This window comes from Mustela lutreola, chromosome 13 (assembly GCF_030435805.1).
Source record: "Mustela lutreola isolate mMusLut2 chromosome 13, mMusLut2.pri, whole genome shotgun sequence".
Taxonomy (NCBI): Eukaryota; Metazoa; Chordata; class Mammalia; order Carnivora; family Mustelidae; genus Mustela; species Mustela lutreola.
Window position 1 is genome coordinate 84,444,394 of NC_081302.1, and position 23,325 is coordinate 84,467,718.

Below are 23,325 nucleotides of genomic sequence, written 5' to 3' on the forward strand. Positions count from 1 at the left end.
TTTCTGAAAGGAACTCAGATTCTGCTGCCAGATGACCAGCCCCTAGCCCTGCCAGCCTCCGGGGCACAAATCCCCTTGGGCTAGTGATGCTGATACCACATGTTCACATATTTTGGTAGCCTAAAGACAGAACCAACAAAACTATTCTTAAGGGAAAGAAAAGCAGAGGAAATTGAAATTTTTTATTTTTATTTTTTTTAAAGAAACAGTGAAAATGTGAAGCTTTTGTGCTAACTAAATGCCTTAATCTTTTGCACAGTTGAAGATAGGCTAACATATTCTGGATGTCCTGATGCACATGAATCCATATCATGGACTTGGAAATTTCTACTGAAACCTTGGGATCAAGGAACATCTTATTAGATTTTTTTAGTTTCTGTCCCGTTCTCCCCCTTGCTCATCTGGATACGCCATATTTCCTAACTCCTCCACTTGTCATCTTTGATTTGCTGGAAATACGTGGTTTACAGTTGAAAGGCGGCAAAGGAAGGAAAAGTATTATTTTTCTTTCTTGGTGAGATATGCAGAACTTTGGAGATACTATAACTGACTGGAAAATAATCAAGTTTCCCAAGCATATACAATCTGTCCCATAACTATGTTTTCAGAGAACAGCTTATTTGCAACTTCATAAGTTGTGCCATCACCCATCCATAAGTACGCTTCGTTACAGTACGGGCTACTCTCCCCACAACATGGATGTGTTACAACACTTGAGTCATACTCTTCCCATTGCCTTCATTTCCCCTTAATTTCCCAGCATTTTATGCAATCTTTATGACTTTTTTTCCTCAGTGACATTTTGTGCATCCACTGGATTACAAACACCATTAAGAAATACAAAACCAACATCATTCGGCATCAGGGAAATACAAATCAAAACCACAATGAGATACCACCTTACACTAGTCAGAATGGCTAAAATTAACAAGTCAGGAAATGAAAGATGTTGGCAAGGATGCAGAAAAAGGGGGACCCTCCTACGCTGTTGGTGGGAATGCAAGCTGGTGCAGCCATTCTTGAAAACGCTTGGAGATTCCTCAACAAGTTGAAAATAGAGCTACCCTATGACCCAGCAATTGCACTACTGTGTATTTACCCTAAAGATACAAATGTAGTGATCCGAAAGGGCACCTGAATGTTTATAGCAGCAATGCCCACAATAGCCAAATTATGGAAAGAATCTAGGTGTCCATCAACAGATGAATGGATAAAGAAGGTGTGGTATATATACACAATGGAATACTATGCAGCCATCAAAAGAAATGAAATCTTATGATTTGCAACAATGGTATTATGTTGAGCAAAATAAGTCAATCAGAGAAAAACAATTATCATATGATCTCTCTAATATGAGGAATTTGAAAGGCAGGGCTGGGGGCTTTGGGGGGTAGGGAAGGAATAATGAAACAAGATGGGATCGGGGGGAGATAAACCATAAGAGACTCTTAATCTCATGAAACAAACAGGGTTGCTGGAGGGAGCGGGGGAGGGAGAGGGTGGTTGGGCTATAGACATTGTGGAGGGTATATGCTATGGTGAGAGCTGTGAAATGTGTAAGTCTGATGATTCACAGACCTGTATCCCTAGGGCAAATAATACATTATATGTTAATGAAAATAATTTAAAAAAATACAAAATAAGAAATAGGTATATGGATCTTCTTTTAAGTCATCTTTTAAAAAATACATACTAAAATATTTAAAATAAAACTGTATGAGCTTGAGACATATTTCAACCTAAACTGGTTGGGGTAAAGGGGGAGCTAGAGATGAAACAAGATGGATCATGAGCTGGTAACTGTTCAAGTCACGTTAGTTGTACAGGGAAGCTCATCATTTTATTCTCTCCAATTTTGTATGTCTTTTAAGTTTTTCAGAATAAAAAGCTTAAAAAGACACAAATGTCATGATTTCATTACTTCAGTTAATAACAGATCCAGTCCCTTCCTTTGAATTAATGTATTTTTATAAGATATCTTTTTGAGTTTTTACACTCATTAAAAACTATGTCTAAATTAAACACAATGTCAGACTTTTGTATTTCTATCTCCCAAAACTTAAACCAAAATTATCCAACTTTATAAAGCCAATTTAATCACACTGATCTCACTAGATATGATTAACATTTTTAGAAAGTGGAAAATTTTATTTCACTTTTAATAACAAAATTAAAATTTTATTTTACAAATACTATTTAATTTTTATCATCATTTAATGTTTTACTATGTGTTTATAATTTCATTGTAAATGTGTAGGTTTAAGTAATAAATAAACGTACATAAATGGGGGCAACATGTTTTTAAAAAGCTTTAAGCATAGGGGCCACACTCCATTATGTGGAGACCCCTTGCCCATGAGAAAACACCACAGGGGGAGCTGTTAAGTTCTTTGTCTTTGCATTTCTAAGTTATGGCAATAAGCTTGGCACATATTTTACACTCAATACAGTTTGCTGTATTTTTTAAAAAGAGCGGGGAGCACTTTGCAATGGCATAGAATGAGAATTTTAGAACTAGAAAAATAAACTGAAACCAAACTCCTCATTTTCCAACAAGGAGACAGGTTTAGGAAGGTTAAATCACACAGCTAATGGAAGTATGGTGAAAGAAATGTTTTAGGAAGATTGATCTGACATAGATCTATGGGATGCTTCAGAGGAGAAGACTAGAAGCAACAGTATGTGTTAAGAGACGATTGCAATCATCAAAGCATGCAGTAATGAGAGTGTAAACTAGGATGATGGGAAGGGAATGAGAAGCAGAGGAGGATCTGAAAGACATTGAAAATGCAACCCTTGGCACTGCTTTTTCACTGTCAGTAAGATTTAATCTTGACCCATTTCTACACAAGCTGGTATCAATCATGATACCCAGATATTTTTACCCATAGCCCCAAACTGCACAAAAAAGACATAATTAGCAATTCTTTGACTCATCTAGGGCCTCTGAGAGTGATTCATACCCTTCGCTACACAATTATCCACCATAAATATAGTTTCACCTCTGTCTATTCCAAGCAATGGTTCTTTATAATGTCCATCTGTATGCCGCTTGCTCTATTGCTATAGGACTGAGTCCAGCCTCTTTGAGAACCTCCATATTTTTTTCTCCTCCACCTAAGATAATCAATCTTCACATTGTTCTGTAATGCAACAGTAAGGGATCTTTCAGAATCAGGATAGCAAGTTTTATTTATCTTCCCTAAACATGCTAAGATCAAAGAAATGAATCAAAGATTCATTTGCATTAATTTTATCTTTTGAAACGGACATAAAGTAAATGTCTTCAATAAGAAAAGCTAATTTATCTCTTTTGTTCAAGACCAACAACCCCGAGAAAATCAAACTTTTGGTAGTAGGTAGGAGGCAAAATAATTTAGAGGAGCCCAGGGAATAATGGGTGAGAAAGGCCAGGATAAAATCTAGACAGGCAGAAGGCAATCACTGGGTAGAGAGTGTCTGACATACAAAGGAGGAGATCAGGGTGGGATGGATGGGGATACTAGAAAAGAGGCATAAATACCCCAAAGACAAACACGTGTAGAGGGTCAAGAGAGCTGACAGTTGTTTCACATATTGGTGGAAATACTGCATGACCCCCTTGTGGCCCTGAAGCCACTCAAGGCCAGACCTAAACCAGTTCTTCTGCCCTGAGCCATCTAGTTTTCTTCCATGCTCTCAACCCTACTGTCCTCCAATCTTTGAGGATCCCACCTATCCAAACCTTTCTCACTTCCCAAGTTCCAGATTAATCTCTCTTCCCTCTTCCCTCCCTGCTCTAGCCAACCACACTCCTTCTCCTCTAACATTTAAATGCCATTTTGCATTGTTTTGAATTCAGGCCTGGCCTCCAGTAAAAGTGAAATCCCTTGGGAACAGTTTTTCTGTCATATAACTTATGTCCCTCCTACCGAAAAGGAGCACAGAGTAAGTGAATTCAGAATATTTTGGAACTATCAGTGTTTCTTTTCTGTTTTTCTCCAATTATCATTTAAAGCAGCATAGATCTTAGAGTTTTAGAAGCATTTTCTTATTTGGGGATTGGTTTATAAACTACATGGTTGAAAATACATCCCAGCCAAGGATGTATATTTTTCTCTACATCTGATGATGAAGAAATAAACAAAGAGGAGCTTAAAAAGACCAATATAGTCAATGCACTTAGACAAATGTCAGCAGCTGCCAGGGAAGATTTCATACTTAGAATGGTTAGTCGGTTAAAGATTGGGTCTATTATAAGAAATTGTTTCCTCTGCGAAAGAAAAGTTGAAAATATTAAATCTTAATGCGAGTTCTACAGGCCTGGGCACATAATACAAAAAACAAAAACAAAAACAAAAACAAAAAAAACCCAAAGCCAAAACCAAAAAGACCTAATTACAAAGCAGTTTTCCAAGTACAAAGATTTTCAGCAAAATAATTTAAAATGCAGTTTGTCTTAAAAAATAAACTATGTATATTTCTGTATGTTTGATACTCAAAGAATGGAAATAGGCACATCAGTTTCATTTGTGCCATTTTTTTTTAACTTATTCATACATTCACTTGTTAAATATCTAATATATGCTGGGCATTGTGCCAGACCAAAATAAAAATAGCCTTTCCCAAAAGGATGTCAAACTGTGTGATAAAAACAATGTTTTGAAGTATGCCAAATGCTCTAATGCGAATATGCACCAATGACTAATAGACGTGGGGTTCATTAAATGGGTAGTGGAACTGTGTGAATTAGATAGTAGGTATATACCTAACACTACCATTTTAACTACGGTTTCTGGAAATCAAGACTTTACTACAAGGTAAGCAGAAGCTAAGGTCCCAGTCAACCTCATTTGTGATCAGAGGGTGGGAGTAAGCCAAAACTTGAAGAAGGTAAAATGACCTGTAGTGAGTCTACAATGTGCTAGGCATTTGGTTAGTCACTTTCTACAGAATATCTCATTTAATCCCTTTCTACAGAAAATCTCATTTAATCCCCAAACCTCAGACCACGACAGAGTTGTTTACAGTGGAGAAAACTGAGACTTGGAGATATTAACTAATTTACCTCAAATCACGGTGATCATCCTAGAACAGACAGGATTCCAACCCTGCGGTCTGGCTCACAAATGTGTACAGAGTCTCATCTACTTACTTCTCGCCTGGAAAGGCATGTTAAAAGTGGTTTCAGCAGCTGGGGGGAAAGTGAGGAAGCTCTGAGTGCAGATTTAGACAAGTTGGCTAAGAAAAAGGGAGCAAGAACTAAGGGCAGATCATGACAAAATGACCCGAAAATTAAGTGGTCAAATTAGATTTAGTGTGGTACTTGCTTTTTTGTTTTGGTTTTCTGTTTGTTTTACAAACTTCAACATGGCAGTGATTATGTGATCAAGATCTTGGCACCTAATTTTTAAGTGTAAAGTTACTGCATCTCCAAGTAAAGCTTCTAATGGCTAGGGACATTTCAGAAGCTGAACACAGTTTATTAAGTAAATGGATTCTGAAAAGTAAAGACCAAAGAATGGAGGATTAGAGGCTGCAAAAACAAAGGTCTCTGCTAAAGGTATGTGCCTATGTGCCTCAGCGAAATCATTTCTACCAGTGGAACAACCAGGACTGAGGTATTATTCTACGCCTACAAAACGGAAAACACTGACAACAGTCATATGGGGTAGGTGTTCTGCTGCATCTGACTTGGCCCCAGATGGGATAATAGATAACACTTTACTAGAACAGGATTTATAGTCAGCAAATAGTGATTGCCTGATAGAGTGGATTTCATCCAGAGTTCATTAGAAAATACTTCATCAAAGTTAGAAGGCTGGTATAGGCTATGATTTAGCAAAAACGAAAGAGCAGTCAACGATATAAGAATAGGAAGGATGAACAAGACAGATGGGGAAGACACTATTTTTCTTTTTAAGTTTGCCAGTTTTGCAAGATGAAAAAGTTCTGGAGATGGACAGTAGAGAGGATTACCCAAAAACATCAAAGTCCCTAACACCACTGAACTGTATTATTTAAAAATGGTCAACATGGCGGTGTTGCGTGTATTTTACCACAATTAAAATATAAATTTTATTTTGCTTGGTTATTAAAGTAAGATAAGTAGAAAACACACACATTTTGAAACATTTTTAAAATTTTTGTTTACTAGAGGTGGGACGAGCTAATTTAAATGGCCTGCAGGGCAGTATCTGCAGCTTCTGCAGACTTCAGAATAACAGGATACATAAGTAGTTTTAAGAAAAACCAGAAGAAACTCTTAATCTCAGGAAACAAACTGAGGGTTCCTGGAGGGTGCAGGGGAGGGTTAGGGTGGCTGCGTTATGGACATTGGGGAGGATACGTGCTATGATGGTGAGTGTATTCGAATTGTATAATGCTGATGATTCACAGACCTGTACCCCTGAAGCAAATACTACATTATATGTTAATAATAATAACAACAACAATAAAGAAATTCTTAACATGCGTGGGCTTGTGGAATTCAGAGCAAATGTAGTGTTCAGGAATATGCAGATTTTTCAGTTCCACGCCCCAGCTTCTTCAGGGACGGGATTCCACCCTTATAATCCCGTCCATCAGAAAGGCAAGCTACACACGTTTCACAATAATCACCCGAAGCCTACCCCACATTCGCGCTTTCCCCTCGAGTCCGCAGCGCCCACTAGGAATCCCTTTCCTTACGGAAAGGGTAGGACCTTCCTACACAATACGGTAACTATCTCGTCTTCATCTGGGGAAACCACTTTGGGTTCTGTTCCGACTGCTTCCCTGCCGCCCGGCCTCCCTGCAGAAGTTCCCCTCCCGACGTTCTGAGCTTCCAGCGGGTAACCACCACAGAACGCAGGTTCGAGCGGCCTGGCGGAGGCCGTTCGGATCTCGCGAGATACGCGACTGCGCGGGAGTTCTCGAGTCCTGCGAAGAGGCGGTGGAGCCGGGCTCTGTGATGGGGCGCTTCCGCAAAGATGGCGGCCGCTGCGGCAAGAGGCGCCTGGCTGGCGGCCTGGGGCGGAAGACTGCGGCGCGGGATCGCTGCCGGCCGGCGAGCTTTGCCAGGCCCCGGCCCCGGCCCCTTGACCGCGGCAGTGGCCGGTGTGGCCCTGGCAGGCACAGGATTGGCATGGTACCATGGCCGCCTGAATGTCGTGGCACCCGAGGGCAGCCTCACCGTCTTAGCACAGGTACGGGACTTGTCCTTTTCTCCCCCCTAACCAAGCTTCTCCGTCCTCAGACTGCAGGTGGTGGAGGGTGAGGGTCTGGCGTGGACGGCCCCAGCTCCTCTTCCTGAGCCCAGGTAGGGGCATCGCTGCAGAAGACCCTAGACAGGCGGTTAAGTGTTCTTTCCTCAACTCGACTCCCACGGCGCGCCCAGAGGGCATGGGAGGCCAGTGCAGGAGATTGAGCCTCCCCTGGGAGGCTCCCGCGAACGCTGAATGCGCGAAGCCCACGGTAACAAATTTGCGGTGATGAGTGTGGGCGTGTCTTATTTCAACACTCTTAATTTGCCGCGTTCTCGCTACACGGTGACACCCCCGCCCCTCCCTATTTTGGTGAAGTGGTGGTGTGTGTCCGGTTCCTCACCCGGAAGACGTGCCTTTCTTAACCTTTATAACTAAAGCCTTTACGACTGGTTCTTTGTATAGTATGATGAAGTTGTCCTAATAGATGACCTTTTTAGTCAAAAAAATGTCAATCATAAAAATTAGCCAGATGACAGTTTCCAGATTTTATAATCAACTCTAAGGACCCTTATTACATGATTGTAAACCTTAATGCTTCAGTGGACTATTAGCACTAAGAAAAGCGTTTCTTTTAAAATTTCCATGTATTAAAGGTATAAGTTCCCTACTTAGATATAAAATTGTCCCGTAAAGTATTTGGAAATTTGAAAAGTACTACTTTTTTACATATTTTGTGGACTTTTAATTTTAACAAGTTTTAGTGTGTGTATTGTTTTGAAAATTAAAAGCACTCTTCTGTTTGTTAGGTTTACATTATACCTTTCAAATGAAAAACCCAAGCAACAGTCGGATACAATGAAAGAGAGAAGAGGCTTTGTGAATTAAAGTTAAGCACTGACAAATGATAATATTTAATCGTATAAAATTAAGATGCCACATAGATAATACATGCAATAACTTTCCCATCCTCTTACCATTTCTGATCATAGGTGGAAGGATCTGTGTTGTGGTATTTTATAGGATTTTTGTTCTTCTGGCGCCAAGGATTCAACTTATCATTGGTGCCTCTTTTTTCTCAGCCTCTTAATTCATCTTCTTTAGGACCCTTAGATTAATCATCCCAAGTATATCACATAATGTACCCTTCTTTAGAAACCATTGTGCCTCATTTGGCCTAGGATAAAATCCACATTTAAAAATTCTGTCATTCAAAGCCCTTAGTAGTAACACTCTGACCTACTCATATATATACCTTCCAATCAAAGTGATTCACCTAGAACGTGAATTCAATTTTATCCCCTTAGCAATTTGTAGATTCTGATTTCAGTTAATCTGTCTCTTTTTTTTTTTTCTGGCCCATTTCTAGCCTACTTGTGTTTTAAATTCCTGACATGACACTAAAAAGTTTACACCAGTATATTTGAATTCTCTCCAGCTCTCTCCCCTTCCCCAGCCTTTAGTACTTTAGGCTTAGAAACCAGCTTACTATCCATTGATATTTTGGTGGTGGTGGTTTCTTTGTTTTTTGAGAGAGGATGCATGCATGAGCTGGGTGGAGGGAAGCGAGAGAATCTAAAGCAGCCTCCACACCCAGCAAGCAGCCGGAGACTGGGCTCAGTCTCACTACCCTGAGATCAGGACCTGAGGAAAAATGAAGAGTCAATAGCTTAACTAACTGAGCTACCCAGGTGCCACCCATTTTATTACCATTTTTAACAAAGTGTTTTGACACAGCATTTGCTGGATCTGCTGTTGGACTAATTCAAAACAGTGGTTCTTATCATTCTACCACCATAGTAGACTTGAAGATGACCACACATGGCTCTCTGCAACAGTGGCCAATACAGCAAGCATTGAGGGACATGGAGTTTGAAACTCTCCCTCCACCTCAGTGATTCTGGTAATACTTCCCTAAAAGGAGACCTGTTAATCCCTCTACCTTAACCACCACTTTAGAGTTATGTGTGCATAGTTGAGAATCAATGATAGGTACATACCGTTTCTTGATACAGTTTTATGTATTAGTATATTTTACTTAATATTGCAAGGTGATAGAATCTTCTTGATAAAAATTTTTAATAATAGTAGTAATAACCTTTATTTTCAATCAGCACACAAGGCCAGTTCTCCAGTAAAAATAGGGAATTTATGATCATTGAATCCTACACTTCAGTGGTTCCCATTGTGACCAACAGCTTGCATTTGTGAGGTCAGTCAGAAACAGGGTAGAAATCAAGGTCATGAATTAGCAAGTAAATTGGGAGTTTCCCTTCTTTCTTTCCTTCCCTCTGCAATTACTGAAGTGCCTACTCTCTGCCAGGCAATATGAAAGGAGTGGGGATTTGAAACAGAGTTCAAATGCTTATGGTTTAATGGGGGAGGGCAGTTTTAATATAGATTGGTGAATGCTGTGATAAGGGTAAGTTTGGGGTGCTATGGGAACACAATGGAAGAGCACCTAACAGTCTTGGTTTCATGAAGTAATAATAGGTAAATAGACACCTGTAGGATGATGGGGAGTTTGCTGGGCAAAGAGAATGGGAAGAATATTACAAGCAAAGGGTGTATTGCAGAGTTCTAAAGATAAGAGTTTGACTCAGTAGATTATGAGCTGCAAAAGATGAGTTTCAAAACTGGGGATGAGTGGTGGCAAAGAATCATCAAGAAGTGCCCCTTAAGCCATATGACAGAAATTTTGTCTTGAGAATAACAAGGGGACATTGTAGGGGTTCTTAACCCTCCTGTACCCCAAAAGATCCAGACATGGAATTCAGAGAGTCTATGAACTTAAATAGAAAAAGATCACTTTTTTATTAACCTATAATTTGCTATTTTCTTCAGTTATGAATTTAGGCAACAAGCTGTAGTAGTAATAATAGCATTTGTTATCAACAGAAATCTCAGATATTTTCCTATTATAATTGTTACAGATATTGCATAGTATCACTTCTTCGAAGTCAAAGTATTTATTCAGCCTGCCACTATGTAATGTTATTTAATGCATAAAAAATTACATATATTTCTTTATCACAAATTTGGCTTTGACCTTTGGAAAGAGTATCAAGACTTCAGTGAAGTTTTGAAAACTGGATGAGGGAATCTGTTGTAATAATTTCAGAGAGGGATGATGATAGCTAAATTAGTGGATGAATTTGAAAGACATTTAGAAGGTAAGTTTGCCAAGAATCAGAGTTGCAGATATTATATAAAATGTAATTATAGTGTTTTTAAAAATATGTAGTGATTTCAACTGGGCAACAAAACATTTTATTCTACATATCCTTAGAAAATTTACTTTGGAGCACATGAGTGTATTACTTTTTTGTAAACTTCTTCTGAAACACTTAAGAATATTTGAAAACTGTTCTAAGATTTTACTGTTACTCCCATTACAATATTATTTTAATTGCTTCTGGCATAATAGAATTTGATAAGAAAGGGGAAAGACAAAAGTATTATATTATTCCAATCCATTCTTCTATAAAAGGGTAGCTGCCTTGTTCATAAACACTGATTTAGGGGCACCTGGATGGTTCAGTCAGTTAAGCGTCTGCCTTTGGCTCCCTCCATTGGAGCCCCATGTTGGGCTCCCTTCTCAGCTGGTAGTCAGCTTCTCCCTCTCCTTCTACCCCTCCCCTGCTAGTATACCCACTCTCACTCTCTCTCTCAAATAAATAAATAAAATCTTTAAAAAAGTGATATGTTTGAAAACATAGGTCTGTTTGAGTAGTGAAAGCAGTTAGGAGCTAGACAGTTTTAGATTTGGAATGGCAAAATTACTTTCTTCGTGCAGGTGTTTCAGTAACAAAAGTTTTATAGCTATTACCATATTTTGTTTTCCAAGCTAGAAATAATATATTGATAAACTACAACTGATGAAAATTAACAGATTTCCAGTGCCTTGTCAGATCAGACTATAAAGCTTTTTTGAACCATGGGTATTATAAATCATTGTAATAATAAGGCCTGAAACTGGTGGGGGAAAAAAGGTAAAAAGCTGTAAAGCCAAAATAAAGTGCAGTATACTTCACAGTTGACAAAACAGTAATAGTATTTTATTTGTTTTATTCATTTGTTAATTGTATTACTATTTCATTTATTCTCTAAATGTTTGTATTTTTTACCTTAATTTTCAAATTATTTATGTGATACTGGATACTATATGTTTATCAGACTTCATAATAGGATTTTTTTGGCTTGCTTTTAATGAAAAATTTGTTAAAGAATTATATTTAAAAGCAGGGGCACCTGGGTGGCTCAGTTGGTTAAGCAGCTGCCTTCGCCTCAGGTCATGGTTCCAGGGTCCTGGGATGGAGCCCCACATCGGGCTTCCTGCTCAGCAGAGAGCCTGCTTCTCTCTCACTGTCTGCCTGGCTCTGCTTGCTCATGCTTTCTCTCTATCTCTCTGTCAAATAAATAAATAAAATCTTTAATAAAAAAAAATAGAATTATATTTAAAAAGCAAAATTACCGGGGCTCCTGATGGCTCTGTTGATTTTGGCTCAGGACATGATCTCAGGGTTCTGAGATCGAACCCCTCATTGGGCTTCACGCTCAGTGGGGGTCTGCTTGAGATTCTCTCCCTGCCCCTCCACCACCGCCACCCCACCCCATGTATGCTCATGTGCACATGTTCTCTCTCTCTCTCTCTCAAATGAATAAATAAATCCTTCCTAAAAAGTAAAATTAATTTTGTATGACCTAGTCTATAAAATGGTATAAATGTTTATTATAAATTCAAATATCTTATACAGGTTCATAGGTATGAGACTTATTTTTATATGTTTATTTGTATATATTTATAAATCTTTGAAACTTTTCCCCAATAACATTTAATCAGTTTTTTTTTCATAGAACTTACTACTCTCCGAAGTTATTTTATCTATTTGTCTTCTCCCATTAGAATGGTCTCTTGGTCTTTTTCATCTCTGTATATTTATGGCCACGTGAAGGCACATAATGAATGTTCATTCAAAGAGTAAATAAATGAACTGTACTAACAGAATGACCTGGTCTAACTTTTGTTTGACTGGCATTTATAGAAATATTAGACAAGCAGTATCCAAAAATGGTTAGAATCAGCTAAGTTGCTAAATGTTCTGTGTATACTCAATTATATACAAGTCATAAAGATATGTCATCCCATATTCCCAGTAGAAAATATAAGTAAATAGGAAATCTTGCTCTTTTCTGCTATATCCCAAGGGCCTGGAAAAGAGTCTTTTGCATAGTAGGTGAGGTAAATATTTATTGAAGGAGTGAATAAATTGATGGAATTTATAATGTAACAATAATAGATATATCTTTCTCTCAAAAATGTAAAAGATGGGTCCACTTCACCTGTTAATGTGTATGAGATTTTATTTTTTTAATATATTTCCTAAAGATATTTTTTATTATTTTATTTATTTGACAGAGAGAGATCACAAGTAGGCAGAGAGGCAGGCAGAGGGGACAGGGGAAGCAGGCTCCCCGCTGAGCAGAGAGCTGGATGCAGAGCCCGATCTCAGGACCCAGGATCATGACCTGAGCTGAATGCAGAGGCTTAACCCACTGAGCCACCCAGGTGCCCCTGAGATTTCATTTTTAATCCCCTTATTAGCATTTTTGTTTGTCTTCATATGGCAAGCTTTTGTCCTCTGCTATCATATTAAAATACCAAAATTAATTTTAGAATTTAAAGTTAATTGCACTTTTATTCCAGTTACTGAGATGTTTCAACTTACAAATCTCAAGCCAATTAAACTGTTTTTAAATTTGGAAGTAATCCTGACGTATGATGAAAACTAACCATAAAAATGAAAACTCTGTTTGGTTATACTGATGCTATATTCTGATACTATATTTTGATATTATCGTTACATGTATATATATACTGTGTATGTCATATTTATTACATTGACTAAAGATGTAAATATAACAAGATCTATACCTTAACGATTGGTTAAAATTCTTCTTATGGAGAGAGTGGTTTTGGTTTATTTAACTGAGTGTTTCTGATAGAGAGTAAGCTCTTTAAGAGCCTGGTGACTCAGGCTTCAGGGATAAGGAAAGGCTGCTTTGCATAGTGGAGGCAGAAGAATTTGGAGCATGTGGTTCCTGGTATTAAGCACCTCCTTTTCCAGGCTCCACACTCAGCAGGGAGTCTGCTTAAAATTCGCTTTCATGTTGGCCCTGCTCCTGCCTTGCATGAGCACTCTCTCTCTCTAAAGGTAAATATTTTTAAAAAAATTTTTTAAATATATTTAAAATTTATATTTTAAAAAATTTTTAAGTGTACAACTTGACTTTTTTTTTTAGACATTGGGATGATGAACACTATATCAAGTTCATTATATCCAACATCTCGCCTAGTTATCACTGAGTGCATGTTTGTGTATGGTAAGAACACTTAAAGATTTACCCCCTTAACAAATTTCTGGTATATAATAACAGCATCATAAACTGTACTCCCCATGCTGTATGTTAGATCTCTAGGACTTACCTTGCATAACTGAGACTTTCGCCCTTTGACCAACATCTTCCCATTTCCCCCAACTCAGAGCAACCACTATTCTGCTCTGTTCTTCTGTTAGTTTGACTCTTTCAGATTTCACAGATAAGTGAGATCATGTAGCATTTGGCTTATTTCACTTAGTGGAATGTCCTCCATGTTCATCCATATTGTTGCAAATGGCAAGATTTCCCTTTTTAAGGCTGAATAATATTTGTGTGTGTCGTTGTGTGCAGATGCATACCACATCTTTTCCATTCAGCCATTGATGGGCAGTTGGCTATTGCAAATAATGTTGCAATGATTGTGGGAGTACAAATATCTCTTTGCAATACTGATTTCACTTCCTTCATATACCCAGAAGTAGTATTGCTGGATCATGGTAATTCTATTTTTAATTTTCTGAGGTACCTCTCTGTATTGTTTTTCATAGTGGCTGTACCTATTTTCATTCCCAGCCAACAGTATAGAAGGGTTTTCTTTTCTTCACATCCCCTATAGTATTTGTTATCTTTTGTCTTTTGATAATTACTATCCTGACAGGTATGAGGTGATACCTCATTGTGGTTTTGATTTGTGTCTTCCTGATAATTAGTGATGTTGAGCACCGTTTCATATACCTTTTGGTCTCTTGTACGTCTTCTTTTCAAAAATGTCTATTCAGGTCCTTTCCCCATTTTTTTTTTTTTTTTGAAGATTTTATTTATTTATTTATTTGACAGAGAGAGAGAGATCACAAGTAGGCAGAGAGAGAGAAGGGGAAGCAGCCTCCCCGCTAAGCAGAGAGCCTGATGTGGGGCTCGATCCCAGGACCCTGAGGCTTTAACCCACTGAGCCACCCGGGTGACCCCTTTCCCCATTTTTTAATCTGGTTATTTTCTTTATTTCTATGGCAATTTAGTTGTTTGAGTTCTTATATATTTTGGATATTAATGCCTTATCAGATGTATGGTTTGTAGTATTTTCTCCCATTCTGTAGTTTGCTTTTCACTCTGATTTCCTTTGCTCTGCATAAGCTTTTATTTATTTATTTATTTATTTATTTATTTATTTGACAGAGAGAGATCACAAGCAGGCAGAGAGGCAGGGAGAAAGAGAGAGAGAAGCAGGCTCCCTGCTGAGCAGAGAGCCCGATGTGGGACTTGATCCCAGGACCCCGAGATCATGACCTGAGCCAAAGGCAGCGGCTTAACCCACTGAGTCACCCAGGTGCCCCTCTGCATAAGCTTTTTTAAAAGTCTGGTGCAATTCCACATGATAATTTTTGCTTTGGTTGCTTGTGCTTTTGGTCACATATTCAGAAAATCATCATCCAGGTCTCTGTCAAGAAGCTTTTCCCCAGTGTTTCCTCTAGTAGTTCTACTGTTTTGGATCTAACATTTAAGTCTTTAATCCACTTTAGTTAATTTTCATATGTGGTGTGAGATAAGGATCCAATTTCATTTTTCTACATAAGGATATCCTATTTTCTTCATACCATTTGTTGAGGAGACTGTCCTTTCCCCTTTGTGTGGTCATAGATCTGGGCTCTATTCTGTGACATGTGTCTGTTTTTATGCAATTATCAAACTGTTTTGATTACTGTACTTTGTGTATTTTGAAATTAGGAAACATAATGCCTCCAGGTTTATTCTTGCTCAAGATTGGATTAACTTTTCAGGGTCTTTGTAGTTCCATATGAATTTTAGGACTTTTTTTCCCCCCATTTCCATAAGGAATGCCATTGGGATTTTGAAGGGGAATGCCTGCCTTGAATCTTTAAATCACTTGGGCAGTATGGACATTTTAACAATATTAATTCCTGGAATGGTTTTGAACAGTTATGGATTATGAAATGAAAGGTAGGATTTATCCCTGTCAGGGTCTAGTCAGGAGACAGAAACTTAAAACAGTAATTTGAATGGGGAAGTTTAATAACAAAGAAATATCTGGTAAAGCTGGTTGACTTCTAAAAGAGTAAAGGACTTTAAGGGGTGCTGAAGTAGCAGGTGCCAAAAGGTAGCCAGTACCTGTAAGCAAAAGGAGAATAGATAGTGAAGATACTCACTCAGTACTTGGGAAAGCTCCTCCAGCCCCAAAGCTTAGATTTAGCCTTTTTGAAGAGGGCATGGTTACCACAGAAATATAAAGTTTGCTGTCCGTAGCTCTGGCCGGATGGTTCAGGCCAGAGCTAGTCTTTGGAAGAAACTTGTCATTGCTGGTAGATGTTTAGGGGCTGGAATTGGTCTATAGAATGGACCCACTGAATGGGAGAATGTGGCCTGAGGACATGGCCAGAGCTGCTGCAGGAGTGGCACCTGGCGCTGCACATAGGAGGTGACCTGGTATGTCGGAATCTACTCTAGATCTGTTTGGAAACTGGCTGGTCTCTGAGGGCCCCCTGGCTCCAGCTCTGAATAAAAAAAAGGCAGAAGTGCCTTCCCGCCTGTTTTCTTGCAGTGTCACTCCAGTGCCCTCTATTGACAGAGGCTAAAATTGTTCTAGCTGACAAAGGAGAGAAGTCTGTAGGGCGTTCAGTTCCAGTATCACGAAGCAGGACAAAAGATAATTAGCTGCTGGGATAGTTGATGACTTGTACTGAGTTCAAGAGTGTTTCACCCAGGCTTCAACAGGAAAAACTCCGGTTGACCACTTGTTAGAAAGGGTACTGTCCGGATTTCTTATTGGCATTATATGCAGTGCCAAGGATATGTGGGCACTTAATAGAGCCCCCTTGTCCTTTGTGGAGGAATATTTGTTATTGAGGAATAAAAGACCTCAGCAAAATGAGCTTTTCTTTCATATTATCTCTCTAGTGCTAAAATTAGGGCTTGGCTGTTGGATGTTATTCATTAAATGTTTGTTGAATGTACATTTCCATGGTTGCAAGGTACACCCTTCTCCATCAGAGATTTCTCATCGAATTAATTATTGCTTTTTATAAAATTCCTGATATTATGGTACAGTAATTGAGGTTTCAAATATTTTCATTGTTGGAAAAAATTTTTAAAGGTTTGTTGAAATTGTCATTTTTATATTATTGAGAGAGATAACATTAATGATGACAGGAAAATTAGTGAGGTCATTGTGATCGTTAATCTTATGTATTAACTTGGTGAGGCTGTGGTACCCAATTGTTTGGTTAAACAGTCTAGATATTACTGTGAAGGTTTTCTTCAGGTGCAGTTATGTGGAGCACAACTTGGGGCTTGAACTCATGACCCTGAGATCGAGACCTGAGTTGAGTTGAGATCAAGCTTCATGACTGAGCCACCCTGGCACTAAGAGATGTGGTTAACATTTAAGTCAGTAGACTTCAGTAAAGCAGATTACTCTCCATACTGTGGATGGGTGTAATTCAGTCAGTGGATCGCCTTAAGAGCAAAACTGAGCTTTTCTGAGGAAGAAAGAATTTGGTCTCTGGAGGCAACATACAAACCCTTGCCTGAATTTTGGTCTCTTACCAGAAATTCTAGCCTGTCCCACAGGTTTTGGGTTTGCTGTCCTCCTCAGTCCCATGGCTAATTCCTTAAAATAAATTTTTTCCTTCTTCTGTCTCTCTTTCTCCCTTTATACATATAGAATATAAGAATATCTTATTGGTCTCATTCCTCTAGAGAACCCTGATTAATAACAGATTTCGGTACTGGGAATTAGTATGCTGCTGTAATAAATACTAAAACTGTGGAAGTAGCTTTGGAATTTATTAATGGGTAGAGGCAGGAAGAGTTGAGGCCCATGATAGAAATGGTCTATATTGCCGTGAAGAGACTATTGCTGCAAATAATGAATGTTACAGGTGCTTCTGATGAAGAGGTCTCAGATGGAAATGAGGAACATGGTAATGGGAGCTGAAGGAAAGGCAGTTCCTGTGGATAAAGTGGCAGGGCACTTGGCTAAATTGTGCTCTACTGTTTTATGGGAGGTATAGCTTGTGAGTGATAAAATTGGATATTTAGTTGAGCAGATTTCTAAGCAGACTGTTGAAGTCATGGTTCAGTTTCTCCTTGCTGTAGATGGTAAAATTTGAGAGGAAAGAAGGAAACTAAAGAAGGAATTATTACACACACACACACAAAATAGGACTTGAAGATTTGGAAAATTATTACCCTATCTGTATTTTAAAAACTGAGAAGGATGCTCCGCAGAGAAAATTAAGAGTGTGGCTAGACAACCATTTACTAAAGAGATTAGGAGTGTGACTCCTGAATCCAGTCAAAAAAAGCTACTAGGGTTAGACTGGAGAGGGCAGAGAAGGGATGAAATGAAAGAAGGACTTCTTGTGTTCTAAAGGCAAGAAATGGGCTGGTAGAGCTATCTAGCCACAGAACGTGTTTTCTTTCCAGAAAAGAGAAGAATAACTTAAGGAGGAGTACCTGGGTGACTCTGTTGATTAAGCTTCCAGCTCTTGATTTCAGCTTAGGTCATGATCTCAGGGTCCGGAGATGGAGCCAAAATGCTCAGCAGGGAGTCTACTTGAGAATTTCTCTCCCTCCCTCTCTGCCTGCTCCCCCCACCCTCTCATGCACACTCTTTCTCAAATAAATTCTTCAGAAAAAAAAGAGAAATGGAGAGACTAACATTAAGAACACAAAGCACCCAGCCACAAAGGATTATTATCAAACCATAAAATCAGACTTGCCCTAAATTTCAGACATGTTTGCAACCCTTGACCCCCTTTTTTTCTTCAAAAGACAAAAAACTAGTTTGTTTGTTTTTTTTTAAACGGGAAGGTATATACTGTACATGTTCCCACCATTGTATTTTGAAACCAGATAACTTGTCTAGTTTCATAGGTTTATAGGAGTAAACTTTCACCCCAAGATTAGTCATACTCTGAATCTTACCTGGAAGTGATTATGAGAATTTACATGATGAGATTTGGGACTTAGTGGATGGCATTTTCATGAGATATTGGACTTAAAGTTGCTGCTGGGATGATTAGGACTTTGGAGGATCTTGGGATGGGATGAGTACATTTTGTATGTGAAAGCAGATGAATCTGGGTGGGGCCAGAGGGTGGACTCTTGAGTTGAGTTCTATTCCCCCAAAATTTGTATTTTGAAGTCATGACTTCCACTACCTCAAACTGTGACCTTTTTTGAAAATAGGACCATTGCAGATGTAATTAGTTAAAACTTAGGAGGGATCATATTGGAGTAGGTTGGACCTCTGATATAGGATGACTTATAAAAAGGGAAATTTAGGGGGCGCCTGGGTGGCTCAGTGGGTTAAGCCGCTGCCTTCAGCTCAGTCATGATCTCAGGGTCCTGGGATCAAGTCCCGCATGGGGCTCTCTGCTCAGCAGGGAGCCTGCTTCCCTCTCTCTCTGTCTGCCTCTCTGTCTACTTGTGATCTCTCTCTGTCAAATAAATAAATAAAATCTTTAAAAAAAAAAAGGGGGGGTGGAATTTAGATGCACACAAAGGGAGAACACCATGTAAAGACTGGAGTTATACTGCCACAAGTTGGAGAACTGCCAGAAACTAGGAAGGAGGACCTAGAGCAGATTCTTCTCTCAGGCCTTAAGAAGGAAATGCCCTGTGGGCACCTCAATCTCAGAACTTTGGGCTTCCAGACCTTTGAGATAATAAATTTGTTATTTAAACCACTCGGTTTCTGGTACTTTGTTACAAGAGCCCTAGGAAATGAATGCAGTTAATATGTAGCATGGGTCTAAGAGCAGTGATTTCCAGCTGTGTTCTATCAGAGAGACTTCTCAAGATCCAGAAGAAAATTGAATGGGCAGCCTTTGAGAGATCCCTTTTATATCTGTTTTATATGTAGAAATTAGGACTCTGCTACTACAACTTGAAATCGATTTTAGATTTTTGAACTAGACATCTATTTTGTGTCTAGCACATATCAGGTATTATAATGCCTTTGAATTTTCCAGTAAACTTTATATTTTCAATGAGAAAATTTAGTAAATTACCAATATGAAAACTGGTCTTGTGGTGACCAGATATTGTTACACTTCAGAAAATATGCATTTTAAAACCAACTATAAGAAATTTATAATTTCAAGGTTTATGAAAAATGTGGCTTGATGTATGGGAGAATCACTTTGATCTTCCAAGGGGAGGATGTTATATAAATTGAGGTAATATGTTACTTTCTGGGTAAACAAAATTATTTTCTTATGTAATTGTGATTATGATTTAGTTGTCAAGTCTGATTTGAATGATTTCTCATGTATTCCTTATTGACATTTCATAAATATATTTTCCTTTCTCTTACTGGCTTAATTTGCTTACTTTTATGTAAGTTAAAAGAATTTAGAAGAAAAAATATCTTTAAGATATATTCATATAAATATCTTGCATACATGACAAAATGTCTCACACATGAACATATTTTAGAATTAATGTGTGTGTTGATGTGATTTTGTCTTTAAATCCCATTTAATGATCTTCTTGACCTTTATTTCTAAACTGATATTTTGCCTTTTAATCCTCCCTCACCTTAGATTTATGATTGAGCATTTAAAAAAATATATTTTATTATTTATTTGTCAGAGCGCACAAGGAGGAGGGAGCGGCAGGCAGAAAGAGAAGCAGGTTCCCGGCTGAGCAAGGAGCCCAGTATGGGACTCAATCCCAAGACCTTGGGATGCGTGACCCCAGCTGAAGGCAGATGCTTAACTGACCATTGCCCTATGAGTAAGCATTTTTAATGGGTTTAAGGTAGACTGCATCAATATTAATCATTTAGCAACTTGCATTACAAAACAGCATTAGCTTGTAAAAACTTTTAATAATCTCAGAACAGCCTGGTTATTTCATACCTTTAATTTTTACATTTTGACATCCATGATAATTATCAGTTTCTCTTTTATCAGTTCCTGCTGATTGCTAGGAATTCCCTCCTTCTGACCATCTTAATTCTATCCATGGAGATGATCTCCTTGAAGCCTACTTTAGTATCTCCTTTCTTATACTTTTCATCATAATTTTGTTTGTGCCATCAGTTAGCATTTGCATTTTCTTATGAGCAAATCTATTGTCTGGTCTCTCTAACAATATTATTAACCTTTAAGCTCAGGAACTATTTTTTATATTCTGACCCATATCATTTTAATTTGTTAAAATATCAAATAACTTTTAAAAATCTATATTAAAGTGGAATTAATTAGATACGGTATTACAACATTCCCATTCTTACATTTCCCTCCTAGGGCACATTTCTTTCTTTCTTTCTTTCTTTCTTTCTTTCAACATTTTAACATACCTAAAAATCAGGATATGTCTTAGAGTCAGTGGTGTTTTACAGAATCGCCTTTGGCCAGGTAGCAGTCATGACCTAGTTGTTATTGTCTTGTTACTATGAGAATTTGTTCACATTTTTATCACTTAAATTGAGATACATGCATTGTTTGACAAAACCTTAGTCTTTTTTTTTTTTTTCAAAACCTTAGTCTTTAGAAGAAGAGAAATCATGGGCATAGAAATACTTCTCAAAGAAACAGGAAAAACAGTTTCCCTGAGATCAGAAAGTGATGCTTAGGGCAAGAAAAGGAAAGTCAGAACAGGTTAAGAATGGTCAGGAAAGGGGGCATCTGGGTGGCTCAGTGGGTTAAGCCGCTGCCTTCAGCTCAGGTCATGATCTCAGGGTCCTGGGATCGAGTCCCGCATCGGGCTCTCTGCTCGGCAGGGAGCCTGCTTCCCTCTCTCTCTCTCTCTGCCTGCCTCTCCATCTACTTGTGATTTCTCTCTGTCAAATAAATAAATAAAATCTTTAAAAAAAAAAAAAAAGAATGGTCAGGAAAGGGTACTTTTTTTGTCACTGTGGTCAAAACATGGTAGACTAACATAATTTGAGGATTAACAAATAGTATTAAAGGGTCTTCCTAAATAGGTATCTAGACTGCTTTAAAGTCTTCAGTCTTACATTTCACTTATTTTTACAACCTACCTAGAATTTGGACCTGAAGCTTTTTTTCCTTGAGGAAAAAAACATGGTGTAGTGTCATGTTTCATTCACTGTCTCACATTATAAAGCTTTGTTAATGTGTTTACATTAATTTTTATATAATTATTTCTATAGTTAATTCTGTTGTAGAAATATCAAATATCAAATGTCAAATTTGATATTTCTTTTTTTTTTTTTTTTTTTTTTTTTTTTTTTTTTTTCTGCTTTACCAAAATTTATTTATTTATTATGTTCAATTGGCCAATATATAGTACATCATTGGCTTTTTTTTTTTTTTTTTTTATAAACATATATTTTTATCCCCAGGGGTACAGGTCTGTGAATCACCAGGTTTACACACTTCACAGCACTCACCAAATCACATGCCCTCCCCAATGTCCATAATCCCAACCCCTTCTCCCAAACCCCCTCCCCTCAGCAACCCTCAGTTTGTTTTGTGAGATTAAGAGTCACTTATGGTTTGTCTCCCTCCCAATCCCATCTTGTTTCATTTATTCTTCTTCTACCCACTTAAGCCTCCATGTTGCATCACCACTTCCTCATATCAGGGAGATCATATGATAGTTGTCTTTCTCTGCTTGACTTATTTCGCTAAGCATGATACGCTCTAGTTCCATCCATGTTGTTGCAAATGGCAAGATTTCATTTCTTTTGATGGCTGCATAGTATTCCATTGTGTATATATACCACATCTTCTTGATCCATTCATCTGTTGATGGACATCTAGGTTCTTTCCATAGTTTGGCTATTGTGGACATTGCTGCTATAAACATTCGGGTGCATGTGCCCCTTTGGATCACTACATTTGTATCTTTAGGGTAAATACCCAATAGTGCAATTGCTGGATCATAGGGCAGTTCTATTTTCAACATTTTGAGGAACCTCCATGCTGTTTTCCAGAGTGGCTGCACCAGCTTGCATTCCCACCAACAGTGTAGGAGGGTTCCCCTTTCTCCGCATCCTCGCCAGCATCTGTCATTTCCTGACTTGTTGATTTTAGCCATTCTGACTGGTGTGAGGTGATATCTCATTGTGGTTTTGATTTGTATTTCCCTGATGCCGAGTGATATGGAGCACTTTTTCATGTGTCTGTTCGCCATCTGGATGTCTTCTTTGCAGAAATGTCTGTTCATGTCCTCTGCCCATTTCTTGATTGGATTATTTGTTCTTTGGGTGTTGAGTTTGCTAAGTTCTTTATAGATTCTGGACACTAGTCCTTTATCTGATATGTCGTTTGCAAATATCTTCTCCCATTCTGTCAGTTGTCTTTTGATTTTGTTAACTGTTTCCTTTGCTGTGCAAAAGCTTTTGATCTTGATGAAATCCCAGTAGTTCATTTTTTCCCTTGCTTCCCTTGCCTTTTGCGTTGTTCCTAGGAAGATGTTGCTGCGGCAGAGGTCGAAGAGGTTGCTGCCCGTGTTCTCCTCAAGGATTTTGATGGATTCCTTTCGTACGTTGAGGTCCTTCATCCATTTTGAGTCTATTTTTGTGTGTGGTGTAAGGAAATGGTCCAATTTCATTTTTCTGCATGTGGCTGTCCAATTTTCCCAGCACCATTTATTGAAAAGGCTGTCTTTTTTCCATTGGACATTCTTTCCTGCTTTGTCGAAGATTAGTTGACCATAGATTTGAGGGTCTATTTCTGGGCTCTCTATTCTGTTCCATTGATCTATGTGTCTGTTTTTGTGCCAGTACCATGCTGTCTTGATGATGACAGCTTTGTAATAGAGCTTGAAGTCCGGAATTGTGATGCCA

At 38.3% G+C, this 23,325-nt stretch overlaps 1 protein-coding gene across 1 annotated transcript in view; it reads left to right on the forward strand.

The window, feature by feature from the left end:
- The first annotated feature begins 6,583 nt into the window (after positions 1 to 6,583).
- The window catches only part of MICU2 (mitochondrial calcium uptake 2), a 164,430-nt gene continuing 147,688 nt past the window's right edge, over positions 6,584 to 23,325 (forward strand). The window contains exon 1 of the mRNA XM_059144511.1: positions 6,584 to 7,166. Coding sequence (XP_059000494.1) covers positions 6,951 to 7,166 — 216 coding nt within the window. The 5' untranslated portion in view covers positions 6,584 to 6,950. The remainder of the gene's footprint in view (positions 7,167 to 23,325) is intronic.